Source organism: Engraulis encrasicolus, chromosome 16 (genome assembly GCF_034702125.1).
Source record: "Engraulis encrasicolus isolate BLACKSEA-1 chromosome 16, IST_EnEncr_1.0, whole genome shotgun sequence".
Classification (NCBI taxonomy): domain Eukaryota; kingdom Metazoa; phylum Chordata; class Actinopteri; order Clupeiformes; family Engraulidae; genus Engraulis; species Engraulis encrasicolus.
The window spans coordinates 25,549,502-25,562,001 of NC_085872.1; the positions used below are offsets into that span (position 1 = coordinate 25,549,502).

At 46.0% G+C, this 12,500-nt stretch overlaps 1 protein-coding gene across 4 annotated transcripts in view; it reads right to left on the reverse strand.

Annotated features, from left to right (window-relative positions):
* Window positions 1-12,500, reverse strand: part of col15a1b (collagen, type XV, alpha 1b) — a 59,047-nt gene that overhangs the window by 2,658 nt on the left and 43,889 nt on the right. For 3 of the 4 annotated variants that reach the window (XM_063219114.1, XM_063219113.1, XM_063219111.1), the window contains 16 exons: window positions 11,865-11,927; window positions 11,569-11,658; window positions 11,242-11,277; window positions 9,142-9,195; window positions 8,608-8,664; window positions 8,425-8,484; window positions 8,271-8,312; window positions 7,204-7,231; window positions 7,026-7,085; window positions 6,412-6,437; window positions 5,301-5,399; window positions 4,380-4,524; window positions 3,917-3,981; window positions 2,331-2,459; window positions 901-1,002; window positions 334-396 (listed from right to left, as the gene is read on the reverse strand). In XM_063219114.1, coding sequence (XP_063075184.1) covers window positions 334-396; window positions 901-1,002; window positions 2,331-2,459; window positions 3,917-3,981; window positions 4,380-4,524; window positions 5,301-5,399; window positions 6,412-6,437; window positions 7,026-7,085; window positions 7,204-7,231; window positions 8,271-8,312; window positions 8,425-8,484; window positions 8,608-8,664; window positions 9,142-9,195; window positions 11,242-11,277; window positions 11,569-11,658; window positions 11,865-11,927 — 1,119 coding nt within the window. The remainder of the gene's footprint in view (window positions 1-333; window positions 397-900; window positions 1,003-2,330; window positions 2,460-3,916; window positions 3,982-4,379; window positions 4,525-5,300; window positions 5,400-6,411; window positions 6,438-7,025; window positions 7,086-7,203; window positions 7,232-8,270; window positions 8,313-8,424; window positions 8,485-8,607; window positions 8,665-9,141; window positions 9,196-11,241; window positions 11,278-11,568; window positions 11,659-11,864; window positions 11,928-12,500) is intronic. The other variant, XM_063219112.1, reaches the window with a different exon arrangement.

The following is a 12,500-nucleotide window of genomic DNA, read 5'->3' on the forward strand; positions in this document are numbered from 1 at the left end:
ACTGTTTGGTTTGCTCACAACACTGTGTTTTACGGGATAATGTTTGAGTTAGAGGACCAAAACAGGATAAATAATTAATGACCAGGCAACAGCCAGTCACGCACAGACACAGACAAACAATGAGAGAGAGAGAGAGAGAGAGAGAGAGAGAGAGAGAGAGAGAGAGAGAGAGAGAGAGAGAGAGAGAGAGAGAGAGAGAGAGAGAGAGAGAGAGAGAGAGAGAGAGAGAAAGAAAGGCAGACATAGAGACAGAGAGACAGACAAAGAGAGAGATCTCATCTGTAAATTGAATTAGAATAACAAGAAACCACATATCAGTTGTGGAAATCTCACCCCAGGAACAGAGTAGGCCGTATGTGGGAGAACATTGTGACTTGGCTGGTAACTTGTCAGCTCCTGAATCAGAAACACACAAATTATACAACGCAGAATGCTAAGTTCATCTCAAAGTCTTCTATATTTCAGAAAGCCCTGTTTATATAATCTTTCACAATATGCTCGGATTACAAACTTATCCCCGTTTCTTTCTTTGATAGTGCGATCTGCTCCAAACAACACTTAACTAAATCTACTTATAAAAGGTCTCACAAAGCTTTCTAAGCCTCCGTGATCCTTTGTTTGCACGTTAAGTTGCACCAGAAAGACTTGGCCAGGCCGCCTACTTACACTTTAAAACCCATGGTGTAATAGCAACTGTGTAGTCATGGTGTGCTATGGCAGTATGCGGCGATTGTGTTAACTGGCTTAGTGAACATGTATGTGTGGGCTCCTGTGCAGGTGTGTGTGCGCCTGTGTGTGAGTGTGTATATGCGTGAGTGCGTGCATGCATGTGTGCATGAGTGTGTGCATGGCATGCATGCGTGTCGTGTGTGTTTGCGAACTGTGTGAACAGGGTGTTACCTGGCTGTGTAACCGGGGTGTGCTGCGGTCGCCTGGCCTGCTGAGGCCATGTGAGACAGCAGCCGTGTGGCTGTCGGAGGGGATGGGGATGAGCTCGCCCAACTGATGAGGAGAGGAGAGAGGAGGAGAGGAGAGGAGAGAGGAGTAGAGGAGAGGAGAGGAGATGAGAGGAGATGGGAGAGGAGAGGAGAGAGGAGATGGGAGAGGAGAGGGGGAGAGAAGAGGAGAGAGGAGGAGAGGAGAGGAAAGGAGAGGAGATGGGAGAGGAGAGAGGAGAGAGTGTAGTAGAGAGGAGAGTGTAGAGGAGAGAAGGGGAGGAGAGCATGGAGAGGAGAGGAGAGGAGAGGAGAGGAGAGAGGAGAGAGGAGAGAGGAGAGGAGAGAGGAGAGAGGAGAGGAGACGATAGGAGAGGAAAGAGGAGATGGGAGAGGAGAGGAGAGGAGATGAGAGGAGAGAGGAGATGGGAGAGTAGAGGGGGAGAGAAGAGGAGAGAGGAGATGGGAGAGGAGAGGAGAGGAGATTAGAGGAAATGAGAGGAGAGGAGAGGAGAGGAGAGAGAGAGAGAGAGAGAGAGAGAGAGAGAGAGAGAGAGAGAGAGAGAGAGAGAGAGAAAGAAAGATATGCTGAGAGGGCCTCTCAGGAAAAATAAACATTGATGCATCACACCTCACAAGAGCACTCCAGCAGAAACATAAAAACATGATTACTCTTCTGCATAAGCTGGGAGGACGTTTAAGCATGTCCTTGACAAATTGTAGTTGTTCTGGGCTCAATTCCCCAACACTGTCTTTCTCTTGTTGAGAACAAAGACCCTAAAAATACACATAAACAAGCTTGTCTACTTTCCTGTGTATGTTACCGATACAAACTTTTTAGATGATCTATATTTGACATAGGATTGCATGACCATAAGTGTACACTGTACATGTAGTTATTCAAAAACAATGACTTTCAGAAACCTCACGAAACACTACGTATGTATAACTGTGGTATAATTTGTGTTTGTTAGTGAATTTTTGAAAGGAGGCAGAATTTTACAGAACCCCTAGATATTTTATGGACTTTTATGCCTTTATTGATAGGAAAGTGGACATTATGACAGGAAGTGAGTGGGGAGAGAGAGAGTTGGGACATGACCCAGGCCGGAGTCAAGCTTGGGTCCCCATGGCAATGCGAGTCTAAATGTGGGGGAGGCTTAGCGTGCTGCGCCACTGCGCCACAGAAATGAGTTTTTCAATGTACTGTACATATGTTTGTTTAGGGCAGCTGTAAAAATGGAGTGGGGGGGGGGGTGCGCTGTGGCGCAGCACCCTAAGCCCCCCACATTTGGGCTTGCATGCCCACCCACGGGGACCCCGGTTCGAGTACGGCCGGGGTCATTTCCCGATCCCAATACATATTTTTTTAAAAATGGAGTGAGTGGGTCACACCTGAATCTTCCTCCATCCTCCTTGCGCTCTGATGTAGAGTTCGCCCTTGTCCGAGACGTACGCCATGGCTCCCTCCGACGCCCTGTGGGTCTCCCTGAGCAGAGCCTGCCCAGTTTTATACACGGTCACCTGAGAACAGCCGGCAACATCAGACATCAGAGTCCCAAACATGCCAAGCCACTTCACACTACTACTGTACGTATATACTTCTGTACTTTATTTTTAACTTCAAAATGCTCAAACAATGAATGCATGATGGCACAAAGATGCAAGGATGTTTGCTTTTCAAATCCATAGAGATGGTGGCGGGTAAACTAGGACAGGCAGGCAGTGAGATTGGTTGCTGTCAGCCTATATGCATGCCTGCATAAGCGAGGGAGGACTGAAGTGCATAGCTGAGCAGTTTTGTGGATAGCTGTCTAATGAAGGGCAGGGGTGGAGCAGGAGAGGGGCAGCAAGGGGAGATGGAGTGATAGAAAGGTGGGAGGAGGTGTGATGAGGGCAGGAGAAGATGGGGTGTTAGGGGGATGATGCGTTGATGGAGTGCTCAGGTGATGGAAGGGATGGGAGTGCTCAACTTCTGGGATGAAACGTAACTTTGGGTGCAAGCAAACCGAATAACAATTTACATAGCATAGGGTAGAAAAAACACTCTCTTGATGCGTGAGCATGACAATGTCTTGAGGGAAAGGCGTCTGCTGACACGGTAGTAAAAATAAATAGAAAGGTGGGAGGAGGTATGATGAGGGTAGGAGAAGATGAGGTGTTAGGGGGATTATGCCGGGATCGATGGGGTGGTGGGGCAGTAAGGGGTGATGGATTGTGTTGATGGAGCGGATGGTAGAGCTTAACGTCTCCGTTTAAACGTAACTTTAGGGTGCCAGTCAACAAAATGTCAATTGTCCTAGGGTAGAAAATCATCGACAGGACGATGGAATGATAGGGGGTTAGGGGGAGATGAAGTTCCTAATGGAGCGATGGGGGGCAGGGAATGATGAGTGACCACCAGGAAATAGACCATCAAGTGATGGGCAGCAGGTGGCGATGGAGGGATGGGGGTAAGATGGGAGGGGGAGTGAGAGAAGGATAGGACGATGGGGTGATGAGGGGTAAAGTAAGGATGAGTGGAGGGGTTATAAGGGACATGGGAGTGAGAGAAGGATAGGACGATGGGGTGATGAGGGGTAGGGGGAGATGGAGTAATGGAGAGCGATGGGGGGCAGGGAATGATGGGTATGTACGGTATGGTGTAAACATATGGTATGGTATGCAGGTGATGGAGGGTAGAGAGTGAGGTGGTAATGTGACCAATAGCAATACCAGAGAGAGTAGAGAGAGATAGGTTCCATTGGCCTATTGTTTCCGGGTTCTATTATTGCGGGGGGGGGGGGGGGGGGGGGATACCCCTTTAGGCAGACCTAGGCAGACCTAAGGACTGTTCTATTCAATGTAGGAGCCTTATGACACGCCCCTTTAGGCAGGCCAGAACCTGGTCATGTTAGGTGCCCATAGCAACCTATTACATTGGCATATCTCTATATACTTAAAGAATCTCTGGTGGTAATGTGATCAATAGCAATACTCACAGCAGCTCCGTAGCCAGGAGCTCCGGGAAGCCCGGGAGGACCTGGAGGCCCAGGGACGCTCACAGCTGGGAGAGAGGCAGAAGCAGCATTAAACACCACCGCAGCACAACAAACACTACCTGGCATGTTGAGCTACACACACACACACACACACACACACGTATTGACTGCCTTTGATGCAGATTGGATTGCTGGACAATGAGATCTGTTTGCTGGAGAAGCTTGACAATATCATGACAACATAGATATGACATTACAGAGAGTTTTAGTAACAGATTTGAAGACTTGGTCGTTACTATTTTGGCACCAACAAGGTTGTAATAGAGCCTCTGCATGTCAGGGTTAAAGATTCCCACACTATGAACTATCACAAACAAATGAAACACAACAATTGGGAATTGTGTACTGTCTACATTTTTCTGCAATATGCTTGTGACATCCTTCTGACAGCTTTTCTTGTTACCTGTGCCATAATCCCGGGATGACCCAGGAGGTCCAGATGGTCCGGGGGGTCCAGGTCTGCCGGGCCTCCCAAAGCCAGGCTGTCCCGGCCGGCCAGGGCCACCGGGCTGACCTGGTGGGCCGACAACCGTGTCTCCTTTGGGTCCCTACAATGACATCGGTGGAAAAGCGACTCACAATTAAACTCTAGCACTGCATCAGTGGCAGCAATTTGTATCTGAACTTTACTTAAAATAAACAAATCTATTATTGGCCTAGTTCCAGTTGTCTTCTGCTTCTGTTGCTGTTCCGCTTAAGAATTCCACTTAAAATAATTTTACCCCCGAGCTACGTTATGTGATCTGACTTTTACACTGGATGAGACCTCAGTTTGAATGGAATGATTAGTAATAGGAACTAGAGATGCACCGGATCCTGATTTTTAGGATCCTGCCGGATACCGGATCCACTGCTTAAGATCCTGCCGGATCCGGAACCGGATAACGGATCCTACGAAAGGGTTGAATCACATAGCCTACTCGCACACGTGGACCCTTTTTATTACGTTGGCTCAAACTATTTTTTAGACACATTGGCTTACTGCCACACTGCCTGCACTGGCCGCTTCCAATTTCCAAAGGGCTTTCACTCCATGCAGCAATTGGGGTTGTGAAAGACTGACTAAAAAACCTAGGCTAGAGATGCACCAGATCCTGATTTTTAGGTAACTGCCGGATACCGGATCCACTGCTTAAGATCCTGCCGGATCCGGATCCTGTGAAAAACCCTATTATCCTGCCGGATCCGGAACCGGATCCTGGATCCTGTGCATCTCTAATAGGGACTATGCTGACATCAGGCTTGTTCATGCCAAATACTTCACCACTGTCTGGGGAGACATTTGCAAAGCATTTGCCAGACTTGATGACGTGTGCTTACTTACCACGAGGCCAGACCTGCCAGGTGGGCCTGGAGGACCAACGGGGCCGGGGTCTCCCCTGTCTCCCTTCTCCCCCTTGTAGCCACTGTCTCCTTTATCACCCTGTGTGGTCAAACTCAAACACATCAATGATGTCTGTGCAAAACTACTAGTGGTGTCAACAATAATCGATTCGGCAATGCAATGCAATGCATTGCATGGGTATGGACAATTCAATTCAATGTGGAACTGGAACTTCAATGCAATTCAAGTTCCAGAATCGATGCAGCAATTTTTTTAAGTTTCGATTACTTCCGTGGATATTTCAAGAGCAAATGAATGTTAAATTAAATAAATGCACTTCAAAGCATTGAAAACGGCAAGACTGATACAGAAAACAGCCAATAAAACGTTGCTCAGTATCTGACTACTTGCATTGCCTCATCATGACTGATGAAACATTTGCTTTGCTTTCAATAGAAATGTAATGTATTGCAATGCATCGTAGAATTGAATTGAATCGAATCGAATTGCTACCTCCCGAATCGTAATCGAATCGAATCGTGAGGGCAGTGCCAATGCACACCACTAAAAACTACAGTACAAACTAGGATGTAATTTCATACTCCACCACAGGCAAAATGAATCGTACATCTGCAACGTTTAAGAAGCCTCTTTAGATGGTTTTACATTGTAGATGCAAAACAAAGAGGTACTTGATCCTAATACCCTCCTCCTGTTTATAGCTTGAAGACAAATCTTCAAGACATTATGTATTGGCTTATAATAACAATTGAGCCTTGTTTAAAATCAACACGGGACTGAAAAAAAATCAAGCAGCCGATGAATTTGGTGGCATACATTTATTTTGACAGCACTCCCGTGCATGAACTCTTTGCCTCTACAGACAGATCTTAGCATCGCACTGACCCACCTACTGTGCGTCTGCACCAAGAATCTTATTGGCAAGTCTCATTAGGAAATCAGATAAATGCATTTGCCCAACTTATGTCATTAGACGGGCCTGCGCATATTCAGCATTACGTGCTGCCAGGCACGCTGCCCATCAATCAAATCAGGGTTCAATAACTCTGCTTAAGATAAGGCAAGCAGGCCACAGGAAGGAATGACTTACCGCAAAACCTTTCATGAACACGTAATCTAGAAGAGAGGAACACGGCAGCATATGTCATTCGAAACCTCAAAAAGTCAATTTACTACAGTTCCACTCATTTACGTAACACACATTACATGCTGGCAGTCAACGTACGGCATGCACAGGGAAAGCCTTAAAGAGGGACACTGTGCAGGAAATGGTCAAAAAAGGTACTGCAACTATGCTGCTCATTGAAACTGGGCTGCCTATTGCCAAATTTGCCAAATCTTTATATGAAAGTTTACTAAGTAATAAACACATATTTTCTAGTATGGTCCAAGTACAGTCATTTATGCAGCTAAAAATGGCTATTTCTGGAAATTCAAAATGGCGGACCATGGAGAAGATCCCCCTTTTCATGTATGAAAAGCGTCATTTTTCCAGTCATAATGAATACTTTGAATTTGATGGTGGTGGTAAGTATTCATGAAAAAGGTAACATTAGTGAATGGGCAGCATGAATTCTGGAAATAAACAACTTAAAATCTCACACAGTGTCCCTTTAAGGTCAGCAGGCATTTGACGATGCGGCTGTAGGGAGGGTTGATTACTTATCAGTGTAGTGGAGCCACGTGTAAGTGGTAATAACATACCTGGCAGTGGAGCCCCCGGGGTTCCTGCGAGGCCCATATCGCCTTTCTCCCCTTTCGCCCCTGCACCATCCACACAAGAGGGAACACTGCGGTCAGGTGGCCACTTGAGAGCTGACAGTCTTTATGGTGACTTTAAACATTTATGACAAGGCTGTGAAACCGCAAGAAAAGAGCCTACCTAATACTGCCTCCAGACTGGTGCCAGGCTAAACATAAGAAACGGTTTCAGACACATGAGTAAATCTTGCTTTCAAGAGGGAGCACAAGATCTAGACACAGACATCATGTGAAACAGCAGGGTTGCTCTGCAAGCAAAGGCATCTATGGAACACTCCCAGAACCATTTTTTTTTGGGTTAGTGACATTCCGGCCATACACATTCTTTTAAAAGGAAACACTGACATAACATACCGTACATACATACATACAGTAGTACATAGATACATACATGTGTTAAATGACCCCAATGCTAGAAACACCAACACACAGATGCCATGCAGCATGCCTAAGGGGGGGTGCTCTGTAACGTCCAGGGTTATGGGGTACAGGCAGAGACTTTATGCCACCTCCTGTTCTGCAATGTCCAAGCATGCCTGAGACCATACAGTCTTGCCTCTTTTCCACTTCCGTTTTTATGGTAGGCCTACAGCTCGATACAGCGTGACTCGGCCGCCAATTTTTGCTTTTCCAATAAGCATGCACGACAGAGCTCATTCGTAAAGCAAAAAGTGGCAGCCGAGTCGTGCTGTGTCGAGCTGTAGGCCCAACAGAAAACCGGCAGTGGAAAAGAGGCGTCTGATTCCAGAGTCCTCCTCGAGTGGGTGATTCTCTACTCAGGACTAAGAGAATGAACCTTTTACCACATTGCAATGTTGGAAACATTTCAAACACATTTCCGGGGTTCATTTGCAAGGTTTAGATGTGGCTGAAAAACGCACTCCGACTTAATGATTGGAGTCAACTCCAACTCCAACCTTTTCAGTCATCAAGGGCTCTGAAATCAGATTCTTCCAACACTGTGCTATATAGTGAATTAAGACAACTCCGACACCCATGAGGTGGCCAAGGAGGAGGTCATGTGGAGGTTGTAGGGGGATAGTGGGGGGTGGGAAGGGAATAGTAAAGGGAAGGAGGGGGGGGGGGGTACAGTAGTAGCACAGGCAGACGAGAGGCCACCGACTCCACATGCGCCACCGAGACCCAGCCATCAAGCCCCCCGATGAGGACTCGAGCAGGCGGACTTACTGGTCTTTTGCAGTGCGGTCTACGAGGGACTGGAAAGACTGTCTTTAAAATTTAGAGGATATTTGTTTTAGACACATTTTGAATCAGCCTTACAGACACAATAGAAAACTATGGCGGTCTTGGAGAGCCACTAAAGAGGAGGGATAAAACTCACTCCGTTGAGCCCGAGGATGCGACCAGGGAGGCCGGGAGGTCCAGGAGGACCAGGGGGTCCCTAAACAAACAAACAAACAAACAAACAAATAAACAAATGATCAACAAGTGATCATGGCAAACTCACAATAAAATGATGTTTCATAGTATGTGTCATGCAGTGCTGATGACAGGTTCAACGTACTTGCAAACCAATAGCATCCCCTTTGTCTCCTTTAAGTCCCACCATTCCAGGTCGACCCTTTTAACAGAACAGGAAAAAAACGCCAGTAAACATACAGCGCATGTTGTGATCAACAGAATCACTTTTTAAAGGAACACTGTGCAGGAAATGGTCAAAAAAGGTACTGCAACTATGCTGCTCATTGAAACTGTGTTGCATATTGCCAAATTTGATCTTTTCATGAAACTTTACTAAGTAATAAACTAATATTTTCTAGTATGGCCCAAGTACAGTCATTTTCGCAGCTAAAAATGGTTATTTCTGGAAATTCAAAATGGCGGACCATGGAGAAGATCCCCCTTTTCATGTATGAAAAATGCAATTTTTCCAGTCATAATGAATACTTTGAATTTGATGGTGGTGGTAAGTGTTCATGGAAAAGGTAACATTATTCAATGGGTAGCATGAATTCTGGAAATAAACAACTAAAAATCTCACACAGTGTCCCTTTAAAGCATTCTCATCAACAGGAACCAAGAATCAGAGAGTACTGACCGGTCGACCAGGTAATCCATACTCGCCCTTTGGCCCAGGTGGCCCGAGTGGTCCCTTAAAAAAAAAAAAATACAATTATTTGCTCCTGGTGTTTGTATTAACTGTGTGCATGAGTGTTTGTTTTTCTCTGTTTGTTTGTCTATGCAAAAGGATGTGTGCATGGGCCTATACTACAAAGCTGGCTCAGGATAAATTAAGGTTAAGTTAAGAGCAGGGCTCTAAATTAACTTTTTCCACCACCAGCCAATTTGGCTAGTAGACATTTTTTCTTACCAGCCAAACAGAAGTTCAACTAGCCATTTTTTAATCTTGCCAAAATAGGCTATGCGTTAGGCTAGTTGTGTTTTTTTTTAAATTATTATTATTATTATTATGGTTATTTTATTCAAAGTTCCACAACACATAAACACTACTGTATAGGCCTACATACTAGGTCTATAATAAGCATATTATATATACTTTTTTAACTTCTGCTTTATTTTTACCTTATTTTAACCTCTGAAAACAATGAATCACCAGCCACACACACAACAGACCTTTAAACCAAACACACAGCCACCACAAAACCTCACACTCCAAGGAGGGAGAAGAGATGAGAGGAAAAGAAGAGGAGGAGAGGAGAGGTCAACACACACACACACAAACACACGTTGTGCAATAATGGATATGATGTCGTGTGTGCCTATTGTGTGTTTATGTGGCCTACAGTATGATGCTATAGGCACCATTATTTCCTCCAGGAGCTCTTCTCTACCATGCGCAACAAAATTACAAGAAGCCTACGCTATGTTTGACTAAAAGCAAATAATATCACGGAAATGTTCGCTTCCTTCGTTACTTCCATAGCGTACGTAGCGCACGTAGCCTACTCGCAGGGGCATAAAGTCTGCCCTTCTTTCCGATGGCGTGGGCTTTCCAACTTAGTTGCGCCATGACTTAAAACATTTCAGAAGACAACTGACAGCTACGCTCACACTACTGACAGCCCGTTCTCCTCCTCTGCCCTTGTCGCTATTTCGTTCCACAACACTCCTGTTATTGAAACTCTTCGGTCAGGTCCTCGCAGCTTAAAAAGTCAGCCTGTTAGAGCAAGGTGTGTCGGTGTCGGCGAATGTTAATAGTAACAGTAGGTATAATAGTGACGTTAAAACTGGTGGAGCGAAAGTGACAGGAGCAGGGGAGAGTTGCCTGTCAAAGTAGTGAGCGCACAGGAGCTCTGAAATGCTTTCTGTCCTGGCGCGCGCAACAGCAGCACGGAGTGGCTGCTGCTTCGGAACTCTCACGGTGGGGTGGGGTCATGACGGGAGTGTTTATGGGTAATGTAGGAAATCTCGCCGTATCGTTGTCATACAAGCAGCCGTTATACCGTTCACAATTTATTGTAGGCTACTCGGGCGCTACTAGCCAAATGGGCGGTATAGGTATTTAATTCCACCGGCCAAAATTAATTTTCACCCGTGTTTGGCGGGTTGGCGTGTGTTAATTTAGAGCCCTGGTTAAGAGGTATATCATCTAATACAAGAGCTTTTGAGGACTACAGGCTCTTCTATTAGATGATTTACCTCTTAACTAAAGCCTGGCTCAAACTACACGACTATCGGCCCGATTCTTGGCTGAAAACCCCCCTTACGACAATCGCTGGAACGTTACCCCCCAGGGACCATCGCAAGCGATTGTCGGGAAAGATTTCCTCGTCGCAGCCGACGTTATAAGATAGAACTTTGGCAGCTCAAAGAGTCGCCGATCGCAAATCGTAGAAATCAAACAGTGTTTGGTATTTGCGACTGGAAATAGAACGCCGGGCATTGTCTCGGTGGTTGCGAGCAGGGATAAGATTGACTGTTGCGATTCTCTTCTAGTGTGCGGTGCACCCCGACGTCAAAATCTGACACACGAGTGGTGTAGTTTGAGCCTGGCTTTAGCCTTAACTTATCCTGAACCAGCTTTGTAGTATAGGCCCCATGTGTCCATAAAATCATGATCACACACATGAGAGAAACACGTGTGATTGTATTTGCGCTCATTTCAATTTACTCTTATGTGATAAACAATACATTGGTAGAGAGTAATAACAATAGAATAAGGCCCTTTATGTCTCACCATGATTCCAGCCTCTCCTGTAAGGCCACGCTCACCCTGTGAAGAGAGGAGAGAGGAGGAGAATACGGTTACCACTTGCACAGAACACACACACACACACACACACACACATACACACACACGCGCACACACACACACACACACACACACACACACACACACACACACACACACACACACACACACACACACACACACACACACACACACACCACACACCCACACACACACACACACACACACACACACACACACACACACACACACACACACATGCACGGCAACATTTTGTCCTCGCCCCGCCGATATGAACATCTGCTGGAGTACCTTGAGTCCCTTGGGGCCTCTGGGGCCCCTCATGCCCGTCACTAGAGAGCCGTCTGCCGCGATGGTGACCCCGGGCTCACCCTTCTCGCCCTGAAACAAATGAACGCACACTTAAGCATAACAGCACACACGGCCGCTGGTACATCAGAGAACAGCACAGCACTCCGATGATTTGTCCCTTCTGGCACGGGGACGAAGACGATGAAGGTGAAGAAAAAGATTTAGTGTGGCGTTATGCATTATTCACCTGGAGTCAGGAGGAGGAGGGGCGATGAGGGAGCCCTAAATGTTCTTACCTTCAGCCCCGGGGGTCCCTTCACACCTGGCAACCCAACATCGCCCTTTGGTCCTCTTGGGCCCTGAGTGATGAGCATGGGAAAACATGCATGTGATTAGTCAGCTACATGGGTAAATGCAACCTGTTCCCTCAATTAACCTGTTAAGACACGGCGTCATGAATTTGCTCTTATCAGGATGGCAATGACCAAGCCGTACTGCATTACTAAAGGCCTTGTGTTACGTCATAGTATTATGGTACTATGAAAGTTAACGTTTCAATGACTATTACAGCGTGCCTCTAGGAGGTACGGCGTGCATTAAGGGGCTACACCAAACCCTTTATCCGCACTGTCGTTTCACTTCACAGCCATCGTGTGTTTTCTAGAATCTTCTAGAATTTCGAGCAATCAATCATGAATGAGCAATTATTGTCTATTCAATCACATGGCATTGAGTTTTCATATACAGCAGGGACATACCATTTGTCTTCCAGTGAGGCAAAAGGTGAAAAGAAAACACATATCATCATTCTACAGTGCACAAGTAGTAAAACCGAGTCAGACAATCAATAGATGTGAAAATAATAGCTGATGTATGACCACCTCCCATTGAATAGCCACTTCTAAGCAGTTATGACTCTTCTGTAATTTCAT